The 14,726-nt window shown below is 42.5% G+C and overlaps 1 protein-coding gene across 1 annotated transcript; it reads left to right on the top strand.

Annotated features, from left to right (window-relative positions):
• The first annotated feature begins 735 nt into the window (after positions 1–735).
• On the top strand, positions 736–14,567 carry emc3 (ER membrane protein complex subunit 3). Its single transcript, XM_056460349.1, has 9 exons — positions 736–825; positions 2,451–2,641; positions 2,720–2,777; positions 2,861–2,954; positions 3,063–3,167; positions 3,266–3,347; positions 3,438–3,517; positions 12,606–12,688; positions 12,807–14,567. The coding sequence occupies exons 2-9, from the start codon at positions 2,487–2,489 to the stop codon at positions 12,933–12,935; spliced, it is 786 nt and encodes a 261-aa protein (XP_056316324.1). The 5' UTR covers positions 736–825; positions 2,451–2,486; the 3' UTR covers positions 12,936–14,567.
• Positions 14,568–14,726: the final 159 nt, after the last annotated feature.

Here is a 14,726-nt window from a genome sequence, read left to right as displayed (position 1 = left end):
GTTGATTATACCTTATTTATAGGTAGATAGAGAAATGCGTATGTAGACAGACATAGATATATATAGATCGATATACTGACATAAATACATAGATGGTATTGATGTATGTATCAAATGCATACATGCATGCATACATACATACATACATACATGAATACATACATGCATAGATGCATACATCGATATACACATAGACAGATACAGATACATGCATACATAGATAGTATCTGTGCATGTATCAGATACAAACATAGATGCATACATTCATAGATACAGATGCATAGATACACATGCATACATATATGCATACATACATGTATACATCCATGCATGCATAGATAGATAGATAGAAACCACAGAGTCGTAATTGATATACACTTCAAAATAGTCATCAGTTTTCTGGACACATGGCATGTTTTGAGTAAATTTCATTATGTTTTATAAATTATTGATAAGGTGTCTTCAAAATAGCAAGTCCAGAGAACCATAATAATGTTAATATTGTTTTTCTAGTTTTTTGTAAATACTTGAAAAGCTGTAAAATAAATGCTAAATTGTGCTAAAATAGTTCTGTAGAATAGTTTTGTGCCAAAACGAACAAGGTCAATAACATTTCTATTATATTTACACATACCTACACTTAATTCTATTCTGTGTTGGAACTTTCATTATGAAAATGTTACTCTACCGACTTTTATTTTGAAAATATGTTCGCTTTTATTTCCTTCACATCTTCACAGCAGTAGTGGCTCTATGGTGTCGCATCCTGATTCGAGTCGTTATCGGTCTTCTCACAGATAAACCGTCATTTGAATACGAGAGCAGGTACAATAAATGCACTATGATAAACTCTCACTTGTCGCAATCGGGGGCGTTAAAAATACAACGTTTGCTCAGTGCGAATGTGTATATGGCAATGAATCATTTATCACCACTCCTAAAGAGAAGGTGTTAGCAACATGCTAAGCTTGACGCGTCATTATAAAGAGTGGATTTAAATAATGTAAAGCACCTGCTTGATATGTTTGTTTTGTATGATAAAACAGACAGAGGTTATATATAGAGATTGACAAGTGCACGAGTAACACAATAATTCAGTGCTTGGTATAACGATAAATGGTTCCTCGCACAGCTTCCGTATGCTGCAAGCAGCTTTAACATGTTTAACCTTCATAGGCACGTGAAGGAATCGACTTCTAGAATGTTTTAATAATGTAAGGGCTCCCGCTTTATATGTAGCCATGGGGGAAAAATTAAAAGATAATTAGGAAATTGTTTCCTTGGTATAATTAGGTATGGGTTTGAGTAAAAATTTTTTAAGTAATTAACTCTTTAATGATCTAATAACATTTAGATATTTCGACCATTTTATGCTCTAAATGACAACAGTTTACTGAGGTAAAGTTTATTTTATATTCACACATTCAGACTTTCTTCTTAATAATGTAATGTATTCATTGCAGGCCTTTAAAAGAAGTCTAAAATTCACAGAAATATTGTGTTGTAGGTCTTAAATAATTTTAAACAGGTTTTCATTTTAAAAGTTGTCGAAGTTACCCAATCGCCAAGTCACCAACAATCCATCTAAATAGTTTTATTGCAAAGAGATGTTTATTTCACAACAGCTGTAAGATATTTTACAGTAAATTCTCTTAATTAAATTCCCTAATCAGCAAAAGAACACAAAAAACAAATACACAACTCCTCATGATAATAACAGCATTATATCTCTTTACATGATCTTCTATTTACACAAAAACTATTTACAGAAGCGTGAGAGGATAAAATATTTATAAATAGGCATGAAACTTAAGGTTTTATAAATTGAAAAAAGTATATACTACTAGAGTTTTCTTGTTTTGACACATTAGGATATGTGGTTAAGAAATACCCACATTTGGGCTTTTTTCCAATTCCGTTGGACCAACTGGGCCATTACAAAAAAATCCTCATTGTTTAGCCCCACAGAAGTCGAAAATGCCATTCATAATGGTCATACAAGGGTCCTAAAAAAGTCTTAAATTTGACTTGATGAAACCTGCTGAAAATCATATTAGCAGCCAATGACTATCAAAGTACAACATTGTTCACAGTCAAATAAATAGTGCTAATGTTGTTTTGAAGTCATACTTGCGTGTGATTTCAGTCTGAATATTTAAAGTACCATGGTAAACAATATAGCGAGCTCTTACTGAACGAATGTGCAAATATAAACCCAACTTTACCTCAATAATGTATTTTACATCTAGAAGAAATGTCATCAGTTGCTTGGAGAAAGTTGTCCTTTACTCAAACATAAATGAACTATAAATGAATCCTGTTGAATGTCTCTTCATTTTGTCCACAGCTATGTAGCTCACATTGAAGGATCTGCTTGTTCATTTAAGGATTCATTTTAATATCAAATCCAGGAGATTATTAGATTAAAATCAGTTGTTTCTATGTTTCAGGGTGGTGATATTCCATCAACATCTCTTCCTAGAAGCATGGCTGAGCCCGAGCTCCTCCTGGACTCCAACATTCGTCTTTGGGTTGTGCTGCCAATTGTATTTATTACTTTTCTCGTTGGTGTGATCCGCCATTATGTATCGATTTTGTTACAAAGTGACAAGAAGCTCACATTAGAGCAGGTTTCAGACAGGTAACTTTCATCGTCCATCTACTTTTATTTTTGAAACACACAACATATTACAAACTATTCTGAATGTTTTCTACACAGCCAGGTTCTTATCAGGAGCAGAGTTTTACGAGAAAATGGCAAATACATCCCTAAACAAGTGAGCCGCCTTCAACTTTTTTGTATTTAGCTTGAGATGTGATCGAAGTAGAAAGTCTGATTTGTTGTATTTTGCTAAAATAGTCCTTCTTGATGAGAAAATTCTACTTCAATAACCAAGAAGATGGGTTTTTCAAGAAGACTAAGAGAAAGGTGGTCCCACCATCTCCAATGACTGGTGAGATTTCTTAAAACGGACACTGGAGTTCAAAGATTTAGCTTTTATGAAGATAAATTGAGCAAGAATGGAGTTACAAGATTAATTGAATGTTTTTTACTCAATTAGATCCGAGCATGTTGACTGATATGATGAAAGGCAACGTGACAAATGTCCTGCCTATGATCCTTATTGGCGGTTGGATCAACTGGACCTTCTCTGGGTTTGTTACAAGTAAGGCATACAATATTCATAATAAAATATGGCTTGTTGAGGTGTATTCTTACAAGACTTGCCTTAACGCGTTTGTAATTCTCGCTTTCTTCCCCAAGCAAAAGTACCGTTCCCTCTCACACTCCGCTTCAAGCCAATGCTGCAGCAGGGAATTGAGTTGCTCTCTCTAGATGCCTCCTGGTTAGTGCTCTTTCACCCTTGATTGTCTTTCACTTTCCTATTTACTTAAAGCTGTGTCTTTTAATAATCTCCTGCTGTATTAATCCGCAGGGTGAGTTCAGCATCTTGGTATTTCCTGAATGTCTTTGGTCTCAGGAGTATGTATTCCCTAATTCTTGGACAGGATAATGGTAAATATAAGTAATATAATAATGTATTTGACGGACTTAAATCCAGCAGTGATGGCTTGTTGTAATGTTATCTAAAGATTTGCTGATTTATTTAGAAACTTTAACAAATATGACTTTTATTATTTGAAAACTTTAAAAATATTTTTGTTTATTTAATTACTATTGGACTTTTGCCATCGCTATTGCCTTTAAATTTTGTCTTAAAGTGAGTTTCACTTCCCCTTACACTATCAGGTTTGATTAAAAATATCTTTATGTGCCTCTACTTGGCTTTTTCATACATTATCTTAGATGTAGTGTGTAATATGTGTAGTGTGTAGTGTGTGTAAATTTGTTTGTAATTGTAAATTTCAGCAAAAAAGGACCAGTTCAGCCTGCCTGAAATGAGTCTACATTCATTTCATTCTTACTTTCTGCACAAACATAAGTTTGTAACACATTTGCAAAATGCCAGCATATAATTTCTCATTGGCTGCCCACAAACAGTGTTTACTTTGACTCGCTTTTGCTTCCAAAAGATGAGAACTCAATACATTCAATACAACCTATTCATTCAAAATTCAGATAATTTAAGGGGCGTCTATTTTGGCCTTTTTACGAGATGTCAAATAAGTCTTTTGTGTCTTCAGAATGTGTCCAGGAGGTATCAGATACCCAATCAGATAATTTATTTTTATTTTTTATAATTATTTTTAAGTTTTTTTTTCACCTTTTATTGGTAAAGGATAGTGGAGGACAGACTAGAGACAATGGGAGCAGAGACAGGGAAAGGGTTGGCATAGGACCTTGAGCTAGGAATCGAACTCAGGTCACTGTGAGCACCATGGTGTCAAATGTCAACAGATTATTTATTATACCCTGTTGAAAATGTCCATTTTTGAAGCAGAGTGAATTGTAGTAGTTTTTGTGCCTGTGCCTTTAAAAGAAAATGAGCTGGTTCTAGGACTGCATAATTCTGGCAAAAATGTGAATCACGGTTTTTTTGCTTAAAATCAAGATCACGATTTTCTCACGATTCTGTAAATGTAAAATAAAGGTTAATATAATTAGCCTATTATTATTGTTAATTATCAAACATATGGTAAAACAACAATAATAATATTAGGCCTATGTGTAGCTCTGCTGTTGCTTAAAATGCAAAATTTTGTATAGTCATTATGGTGGACTGGAACCGACTTTCGAAATGTCCTGTTTGTTAATTCACAGTAAAATTATGACATCAGAATATAACTATTCATATTTATAAAGTTGATTTATTATGTTTAAGACATGTGCTTGTCATCTGTTATTGACAACATTATTAGACCATTTGTTTTCACTGGGAAAATTTGAATTTTGTCAGAATTTTTATCAGATTCCTTCTTGCATTATATTCAACATTATATATAGGCTAGGGTTGTTAAACTGACATGGTAAACATTTATTTTCATGAACTACACTTTGTGTTCGCTATGAAAGAAAAAACATATCAAATGCTTGTCGTAATCACAACTCTAAAATGCGATATGATCATTTGTGTGCAAATGATGTGCACACAGGTTTCACTTTCAAGTCCAAGTGCGGCTCATGGCTGTTGTCACTTTGAGAAAAAACACATACATTCAAATCTAACCTCCCGCACGGCCATCAAACGATCGCTCTGTGCAACAAACTGAACGTTATTAACAACTTCATTACCTGTTATTCACAGCCTATGCAGGTTGTGTTCACTAAAGTAGGCGTCATGTGCACCCGCGCGTTCTGACGGTCAGCTGACATGTGATTTTCGCGGCCACAAATACATCATTACATGAAGACAGAAATGATTTTTTGGGTGAATTATACCTTTTAAATACAGTATGTGACACTTTTAACGCCATTCGAAGGTATCGATGTTGCTGTGAAGACTTGTGCGACTCCCTTGCTTCTCTCCTGACCTTGAAAATATAATTGGCTCAATCGTAGAAAAAGCTGACTTAAGATCGTGTGTAGGGTCGAATCGAGATTGTGATCTTTTTTCGATTAATCGTGTAGCCCTAGCTGGTTCTCACTGCCCACTCTTTGTCATTTGGAGTCTCCAGTGCAGTTTGATCACAAAGAGTTGGAACCAATCTTTTAATCCCAGTTTCTTAGCAAATCCTGTCTCGTGGACACGATTATACGTGTTACTATTGAGACATGTTAATATGTGCCTGAAGCCGTCTTTCCACTGCACATGACATTCGAACACAACTGTCGGAATACGTCTCCTTGTGGCAGTCGCACAGAATTTTCAGGTTTTTCGTGCACCATGGCAGAGAAGCTGATTCTTGCAGTGTCCGAAATAAAGGAGTGCAAAAGCAAGAGCCTTTATTCACTTAATGAATGAATGACTGAATACTACATTGAACTCATCGGCCGCTAAAAATTTAGGTGGAAATGTGGAGAAAACATAAAAAAATAATATTTTTATGAATTGAAATGTTTTTTTTTGTTGTTTTTTTAATAGACATTTTTCTGATTTAAAAAAATATGAATAAAAAAAAAACATTTCTCATCTCGCGCACACAGCCCTACTTGGACAACACTGGAATACATCACATCTGGTCGGCCGGTCGCATACGATTTAGTCGCAGGAGTCCAAATATTTTAACATATCCGCATACGGAGATGATCAGAACTTCTCGCAGCTCCGGGACAACTCTCCATTGGAAATTAATGACTTCCGGTTTGTCGTGTGCAGTGGAAAGGTGGCTTGTCAATCAATATTGATGGGTTGGGAAACCACACTCCTACGTCACGTTGTGGTGGGCCTCAAGATCGCTACAATATGGATCCTATTTTACCTTCAGAAAATTAAATCACTCCAACATGACAGTGAACATACTATACTTGCATGCAGTTCTGTCCAACACCTCCCAAAAGTTGATTTTGTTTGAATGGTGTCCTTTAAAGGGTGTTTGATTTCAGACATAAGCTGTAAGTGGTAGACCAATCACAACAGTCTGGGCCTTCTGACCAATCAGAGCAGAGTAGGCTCTCTGAAAAGGAGAGGTTTTTAGAGAGACAGACAATTTGGATGTATTGCCCACCAAAAGGCACTTTGGAGTGAAAAAAAAAAAAATTGGCAGCCATATTGAAGTGTCGTTCCAAACTGAAGTATTCAAAACTGTGACCCTCTAAAGGAACACAGGCTTAGGGATGAGCCATTCTGAATGAAACCGCTAGGTTACTTGCGTAACCCCGGTTCTCTGAGAACAGAGCGAGGTATCTCACTATGGGAAACGCCTCAGGCGTGACAGACTGTGGAAGCACCAATTACACCACGTCCGTCCGAGGACGGACAAATCACAGCTCGCGATTAGGAGCCCACCCTCTCCTTTATAATCCGCTGTGATTCCCCGCATCGGCATTCGAAGCACGCTCTTCCCGAGTGTAATGCGTGAAGGGAAGTCTGGTGAGATACCTCGCTCTGTTCTCAGAGAACCGGGGTTACGCAAGTAACCTAGCGTTCTCTTTCAAACATTCGCTCGGTATCTCACTATGGGAATGATATATACCACTCCCGTAACGCATGCTTTCCGAAGCCCCGGACAGAATCGGTAGAAAGACAACCTTTCAAGCTTATAAGGGACACACATTAAGAACCGCGTGAGCCAATGAAGGCGCGGTGACGTCTAGGCGGTAAAACCTGATAAATGTATGCGGGGAAGACCAACTTGCCGCTTTACAAATATCTCTTACCGAAATCCCTCTGAACAAAGCCCATGAGGTAGCGATACCTCTTGAAGAATGAGCTCTTAAACCCTCTGGGGAACGAAGACCCCTAGATGTATAGGCCAGTTCGATCGCCTCCACTATCCAGTGCGAGAGCCGTTGAGATGAAACAGCCTCACCCTTACGGCGAGTGGCCCATGACAAAATCACTGACCTTGGGAACGAATGCCGGGTTTGGTAGCAGTTTAACCCTGTCATCATCCCGGCTAAAATCCATGCACGCTTGATGCACCGACAAAGCATGCAGCTCGCTCACTCGCTTAGCTGAGACTAGAGCGAGTAGTAAGGCCGTCTTCAGTGATATGAGCTTAATAGGAATATCCTCCAGAGGTTCGAAAGGGGCTCGAGTTAAAGCGTCCAGAACGAGAGACAGATCCCATGACGGGACCAGCCGTTTCACCGCTGGTCTCACGCGCTTCACTCCTTTCATAAAACGGCATATAAGGGGGTGCCGTCCCACTGAAACCCCTTCGAACCCTACATGGCAAGCGGAAATAGCGGCCAGGTAAACTTTAATGGTAGAGAACGCTCTCCCATTATCCAGTAAGCTTTGCAAAAAGCAGAGAATATCTCTCACCGAGCACTGGAAGGGGATAAGCCCTTCACTAGTGCACCAGTCCTCAAACACACGCCATTTCAGGTCGTACAGTGAGCGCGTTGAAGGAGCCCTAGCGCTCTGGATAGTGCTTATGACCTCCCGTGGAAGCCCGAGAGCATTTAGATTTAACCCTTCACGGGCCAGACCCAAAGGTTGATTTGTTCTGGGTGAGGGTGAAATATCTGTGCCCCCGCTTGTGACAGCAGGTCCCGTCGCAGCGGGAGCGGCCAGGGCTCTCCTTGCAGAAGTTCGGCGATCTCTGCCAACCACAGCCTGCCCGGCCAACGGGGGGCTATTAGAAGGAGAGACAACCCGCTTTCTCTTACTCTGTCCAGGGTGGGAGAAATTAGACTTAACGGTGGGAATGCATACAGCAGCACGTTTGGCCACGGGTGCGCCAGCGCATCCACACCCAACGGCGCATCCTCGTCCTCGAGAGAGAAATACAGCGGACATTTTGCGTTTGCCCGCGAGGCGAAGAGATCTACGGCAGCCTTGCCGTACATCTCCCAAATTTGATTCACCACCTGCGGGTGGAGAACCCATTCTCCGTACGTCGGGTTGCCCCTCGACAGAAGATCCGCCCCCACATTTCTGACTCCCGGGACGTGCGTCGCGCGCAGTGAGCTCAAGTGAGCGGCGCTCCAGACAATCAGCTTGCGCGCTAGATTGTGCAGCTGCAACGATCGCGTTCCCCCTTGGCGGTTGATGTACGCCACCACCGTTGTGTTGTCCGTCCTGACTAAAACATGAAAACCCTTCAAGAATGGTAGAAAATGTTTTAAAGCCAGAAAAACTGCCATCAGCTCCAGCATGTTTATGTGAAGCTCGCGCAGTCGGTGTGTCCAACGACCGTTCACCGATCTGCCCTGAAATACGGCTCCCCATCCCGTTAGGGATGCGTCCGTAGTGACGACTTTTCTCAGAGACACGCTCCCCAGCGGAGCCCCTGATCGGAATATGCAGGGGGTTTTCCAGTGGTGGAGAGCCATCACACACTCCGTGGATACCCGTACCCTGCGCGCGAGGTGCCTGCGCGGGCACAGGCGCTTCGCGGAAATCCAACGCTGAAAATCTCTCATCTTTAATAAACCCAGTGGGATCACAGACAGAGATGAAGCCATCATGCCCATCAGACGGAGACAGGTTCTGAACGAGACCAGGTTTCCTTTGCGAAAATGGGTCAGGCATAGACCGAACGCCGTAATCCTTCTCTCCGAAAGCATGGCGCGGTAAGTTACCGAGTCTAGGCGCAGGCCCAGATACTCTATCTCCTGGGACGGAATCAGCTGGCTTTTGGCGTTGTTGATTCTGAATCCCAGCCTTGTGAGATGAGACGAAAGAGTCTCTGCATCCCGCTCCGCGCGCTCGCGTGTGCGGGCGCATATCAGGTAATCGTCCAGATAAGCGGATATGCGCAGACCCTTGTGTCTCAGCGGAGACAGCGCTGCTTCCATGCATCTGCTGAACACCCGCGGAGCTAGACTGAGCCCGAATGGAAGAGTAACAAATTCGAACACTTCGTTCTGAAAGGAAAACCTGAGATATTTCCTGTGTGCTGGATAGATGCTTATATGAAAGTAAGCATCCTTGAGATCGATCGAGGCGAACCAATCGCCCCGGCGGATCGAACGAGTGAGAGCTCCTACTGTGAGCATCTTGAATTTGTACTTCCTTAAGTGCTTGTTTAAAGCACGCAGGTCCAGTATTGGGCGCAGACTCCCATCTTTCTTTGGGATTAGAAAGTAACGTGAGTAAAAACCCGTCTGAGTTTCCTCCACTGGAACTCGTCTTATAGCTCCCTTCCCCATGAGGGAGGATATCTCTGCCTCCAGCACCTGAGCCGAATCCTCGTTTGCCACAGATGCTATAACCCCGTTGAAAGGAGGGGGTTTTCCAGCAAACTGAAGCCTGTAACCCCTGGTTACGGTTGCGAGGACCCACGGGTGCGGAGAACACTCTATCCAGGCCTCCGGGTGAAGAGACAGAGGCTGCTGCCGAACCGGCCCCACTGATGGAGTGCTGGCGCCCTCTTGTGGCCAGAGAGAAATTTGGCCAGAATCTGTTTGGCTCAGAGACTGGCCCGTCTCTCGGCTTTGAGCTTTCGCTTTTCTTTGTGTCTTTATTTTGTTTTTGGCTTTCTGCGCCCTCGGCATTGAGCCTGGATGCGACAGGGCATTTTTTATTTGCCATGAACACAGGGAATGAAGTGCTTTGTGACAACGCACTTGCGAACGTGTGCCTGAACTCGGCAGACCGCATGGTGGCCGAATGCTCTGCACATGAACTTGTGGAACTGCCGTCGGCAATCCACGGAACATTGTGTGTTGAGGGGAAGCTGAACTGGCCTGAACACAACTCTGAACCATTTCTCCGCCCAAATTCCACCTCCTCAGCATTTTTGCGGGTGGGGAAACAACCGTGGCGGACTGTGGAGAAGACATCGCAGAAAACCCTAGGTGCTGCCCGTCTCTCCTCTCCAAACATAGCGTCCTAGGAGTCCCTCTTCTTTTTGGCGGAGGGGTTAGCGGATCTGGACTTTGCAGCCGCTGCCGCGAATGACTGCTTTCCCCATGGCTTAGCGTTTGGAGCAGCGGGGGGGCGAGCCATCTGCTCTGTGCTGTGGGGTTTAGGCGGTCTGGACGCACTGACAAATTTTCTGCCCTGCGTCGGAGGAGTGGGCCGAGTAGCAGGAACAGGAGGACGTGATGTCCTTTTACGAGGCAAGCAGAGGTCAAAAGTCTCCTCGTCCTTCTTTTTAAGGTCGCATCTCTGCCTCATCGACGCGACCGACTGACCGAATAACCCACTCGAGTCTACGGGAGCGTCGAGATAATCCAATTTTTCCCTGTCCCCGATACTCGAGAGATTCAGCCACAGCGATCGCTCGCCCGCAACGGCGAGAGCCATGGTACGGCCGGAGCTTTGCACCGCCCCGCGTGAGGCGCGCAGATTGAGGTCTGTAATGTTGCAGATCTCTTCCCAGACTGCCGGGTTTGGATTGCCGGCGTCCAGCTGCGTGCCAAGCTCCTCCAATAATTCGGCTTGATAGGCCGTCAGCAATGAAGTGACGTTCAAAGCCCTCACTGTTAGCGCCGAAGATTTATATACCTTCTGATACATGGAAGCAGTGAAGCGTTCCATTTTACCAGGGAGGGACGGTGTGGCCGATGAAACAGCAGCCCGCCTGTTTGGATGCAGGTGAAGAGCCACCGTCTGCTCGACCACTGGAGGGTTAGAGAGCCCTAGTCCCTCCATCTCGCTCACGTCGAGTGACGAGTAACCCTTGACGGGCACGCGGTTGGTAAAGGGTTTATCCCATGACCGCTTCATCTCCGTGATGCAATCTGGGAGAGCGGGAAGTAGTTGTTTTGCTGGGGGAGCGCGGGGAGCGAGCCTTTTCCCGTCATACACATCCCGTTTAACTCCTGGATGACCAGGAGTCACAGGCCACGCCACGCCGAGCTTGGCGGCAGCACGTTTGCAAACCTCTGTGAGGTCGCAATCCACCACGGTCGACGCCACCTCACCGCTTTGCGCGCTAGTCGGCCTGGATGTGTGGGAAGAAGGGCGGATGACATCCTCCTCCTCATCGTCCGGCTCATCTCGGAGGAGACGGGCTAGTGTCTCATCATCCTCCTCCTCATCCCCTTCCATCTCATCCCCGCCCGCCAGTAGCTGCTGGTCGAACAGCGGCTCATACACGGGGGATTCTACCTCCATGATGTCCCCCCACGAAGCAAGATCCCGCGGAGGAGAGGATTTGGCGTCATTAGCTGACGACGGAGCGGCAGAGAGGACCGGATCATCCTTGGAAGATGCCGCCACTCGAAGCCTTCTCTCCAAAATCCTCATCGGCATTGCCTGGCAGTGCACGCAGCTTTCGGTGTTCGCCAACGAGGCCTGGGCATGCTTCGCACCCATACATGCGATGCACATCGGATGTGAATCCCTGCCCGAGATCATAAATCCGCACGCTGACGGACAGGAGCGCGAAGAGGCCTCCTTCCCCTTCTCCACCGTGACTTTAGACATGGTGAGTCAAAGTCAGAGTTAGCTCGCCTTAACGCGTTAGCTATATCAGTTGCTGCTAGTAAAAGCAGTAAAAAATACTCCGTAACGAGCAAAGAACCCACGACAGATTCAGATGACTGAGCTGCGTTCGGCAACGTTAGCCTTGACGGTACGTTTGTGAACAGAGCAGCGCAGCCTGGGTGCTTAAGGAAAGTCTTCACGAGGAAGAGTGCTAGAATGCCGATGCGGGGAATCACAGCGGATTATAAAGGAGAGGGTGGGCTCCTAATCGCGAGCTGTGATTTGTCCGTCCTCGGACGGACGTGGTGTAATTGGTGCTTCCACAGTCTGTCACGCCTGAGGCGTTTCCCATAGTGAGATACCGAGCGAATGTTTGAAAGAGAACCAGCAAGAGTCCTTGATGAGTCAATTTAGACACTGTGAGGCCATTCTGCAGATGTCTATTAGAAGAAAATGTTTTATTTTTTTTAATATATGATGAAAGTAATCCTATTATTTGAAACCTTTAATATAGTATAATAGCATAATAATAATAATAGCCATAATTTAGGATTTGGAATGACATGAAAGAATGGGTGAGTAAATGATGAATTGGACATTATTTAAGGATCACCTATTACTTAATTTTACAATCATATGTATTTTTCATGTTGCATTTGTATTGGCTCTGTAAGTAAATTAACTTTCTGTATGCAATTAATTTTCGGACATTTGCAACAGGTGCAGATCAGTCTCGCATTATGCAGGAACAGATGAGTGGTGCTGCAATGGCAATGCCAGCTGACACAAACAAAGCATTCAAGGTATTACTAATTATTAGCTGTACTATAATTTTATTAAGTGTATGCCATTGGTTAAAAAAAATAAGACTGCAAGTAGGTTTTATCTCCCGAATGTTATGCACTGTCTGTTTTTTCATAGGCTGAATGGGAAGCGCTGGAGTTGACTGATCACCAGTGGGCTTTAGAGAATGTTGAGGAGGATCTAATGAGTAAGGACTTGGATTTGTCTGGGATGTTCAGCAAAGACTTGCCAACGGGCATCTTTTAAGTGCCTGTCCACTACTGAGAGGTGTTGGCATACCTCACTGAATTAAAAAGCGAATTGTCGGACTGGTTTTGGGAGTGACCATACACTTCCATTCAGAGATTTCTTTCTTGAAAGTGTCATAAACATCATTGCTGACATATCACATTTTGTGTCATATGCATGCACCGTTCCCTCCACTGCTGATTTTTCGCTCAGAACTTGAGCATTATAGTGTGATCAAGCTTAGAGTTTTATGGATTTTGTTTTGAGACTGCATTTCTACAATAGACAGATTACAGTGAAAACCATAGTGTAGCTGTTTTTTTAAACATTCCTCCATTAATATTGCTGTTTTATTTTATTTCTCTTGAATTTCTATTAATTTTACTTGTTTTAAAAGCCCCTTTTTTGTTCTTATTAGGACTATCTTTATTAGGACTATGTGATTGTTTGGACCAAATAGACAAAAAGGAAGTTTTAGGAAGTAAAGTGGTTTAAAAATGGATCAGTCCATAATTTAGTTTGTTTCATAAATAGTATTTTCTAAACTGAATAGAATTTTAGATGCTTTATGGTGCCAATAACACACCATGCACTGAGTATATCGTGAAAGAAACAAACCCTTGGCAATTGGTCATTGATTAGATTTAATATTTATTGAGTTGTTGGCATGTAATTTTTTTTTTTACTTTTATTAAACATCTTTGTTTTTTAATAGAGTTTCTGCACACCATTTCCTGGATATGCACATTTTAAATACGAAACAGTCATGCACTGTTCTCTTTTCTGTATTTATTTTTCAATTCGTTTTTCTAGCACTGCTGATTTTTTTGGAAGGTTTGCGCAGATTTATTGGTTCCAAGGAAACATGTAGTCTTCGTAATTTTCAGCAAAATGTTATGATTTGCTCAGCCACTTTGAAGACATCACCTGGGGCCTGTAACCTAAAGCTGGATTAGATATCTAGCCAGTTAAGTTTTAGTTTAGTTTGTACCAATCTTGGGTTTTAGGTGACATGAAGGTAACTCTACTTTAATCACTCTTGCCATGGTATTATGGAGTAGCTGAGCTGAGGTAGTTGGCATGATGGCTCAGTGTTTAGCACTGTCGCCTCACTGCAAGAAGGTTGCTAGTTTGAGTCCAACTGGGTCAGTTGGTATTTCTGTGTGGAGTTTGCATATTCTCCCCATGTTGGTGTGGGTTTCCCACACAGTGCAAAGACTTGCGGTACAGGTGAATTTCCTTAAATTGGCTGTAGTGTATGGGTGTTTCCCAGGACTATGTTGTGGCTGTAAGGGCATCTGCTTCGTAAAACATATGCCGGAATAGTTGGCAGTTAATTCTGCTGTGGCGACCCCACAGATAAATAAGGGACTAAGCCGAAGGAAAATGAATGAATGAATGAGCTGAGCTACCATCATGGTACCTAAAAAACAGAATTTGTGCAAACTAATCTGGCTTCATGGTACAGGCCCCTGATCCTACCTGCAGTGGCTTGTTACAAAATACATAAACAACAATATAATCATAATTCAGCTAAAATATTAATAATTTATATTAAAGAAAATACATTTTTGGACATTTGAATAAAATGCTATTTATCAAAACCAGTACTGTTTTGTAAACATGTTAATAAAACCATCATGCAACATATTTCTGGTTGATTCAGTTATGTTTGATTGATGAGTGAATCCTTCAGAGGGTGTTTGTGAATCAGTTCAACTGACTCGAGAAGAAGATCCAGCTCAGAATAAAATGTTTTGCTTGCTTTTAGAATTCACCATTCGATTAAATCTTCTATTGAAAACTCAA

Source organism: Danio aesculapii, chromosome 6, assembly GCF_903798145.1.
Source record: "Danio aesculapii chromosome 6, fDanAes4.1, whole genome shotgun sequence".
NCBI lineage: Eukaryota > Metazoa > Chordata > Actinopteri > Cypriniformes > Danionidae > Danio > Danio aesculapii.
The sequence above is the reverse complement of the archived record's forward strand: the minus strand, read 5'-3'. Positions and strand labels throughout refer to the sequence as shown.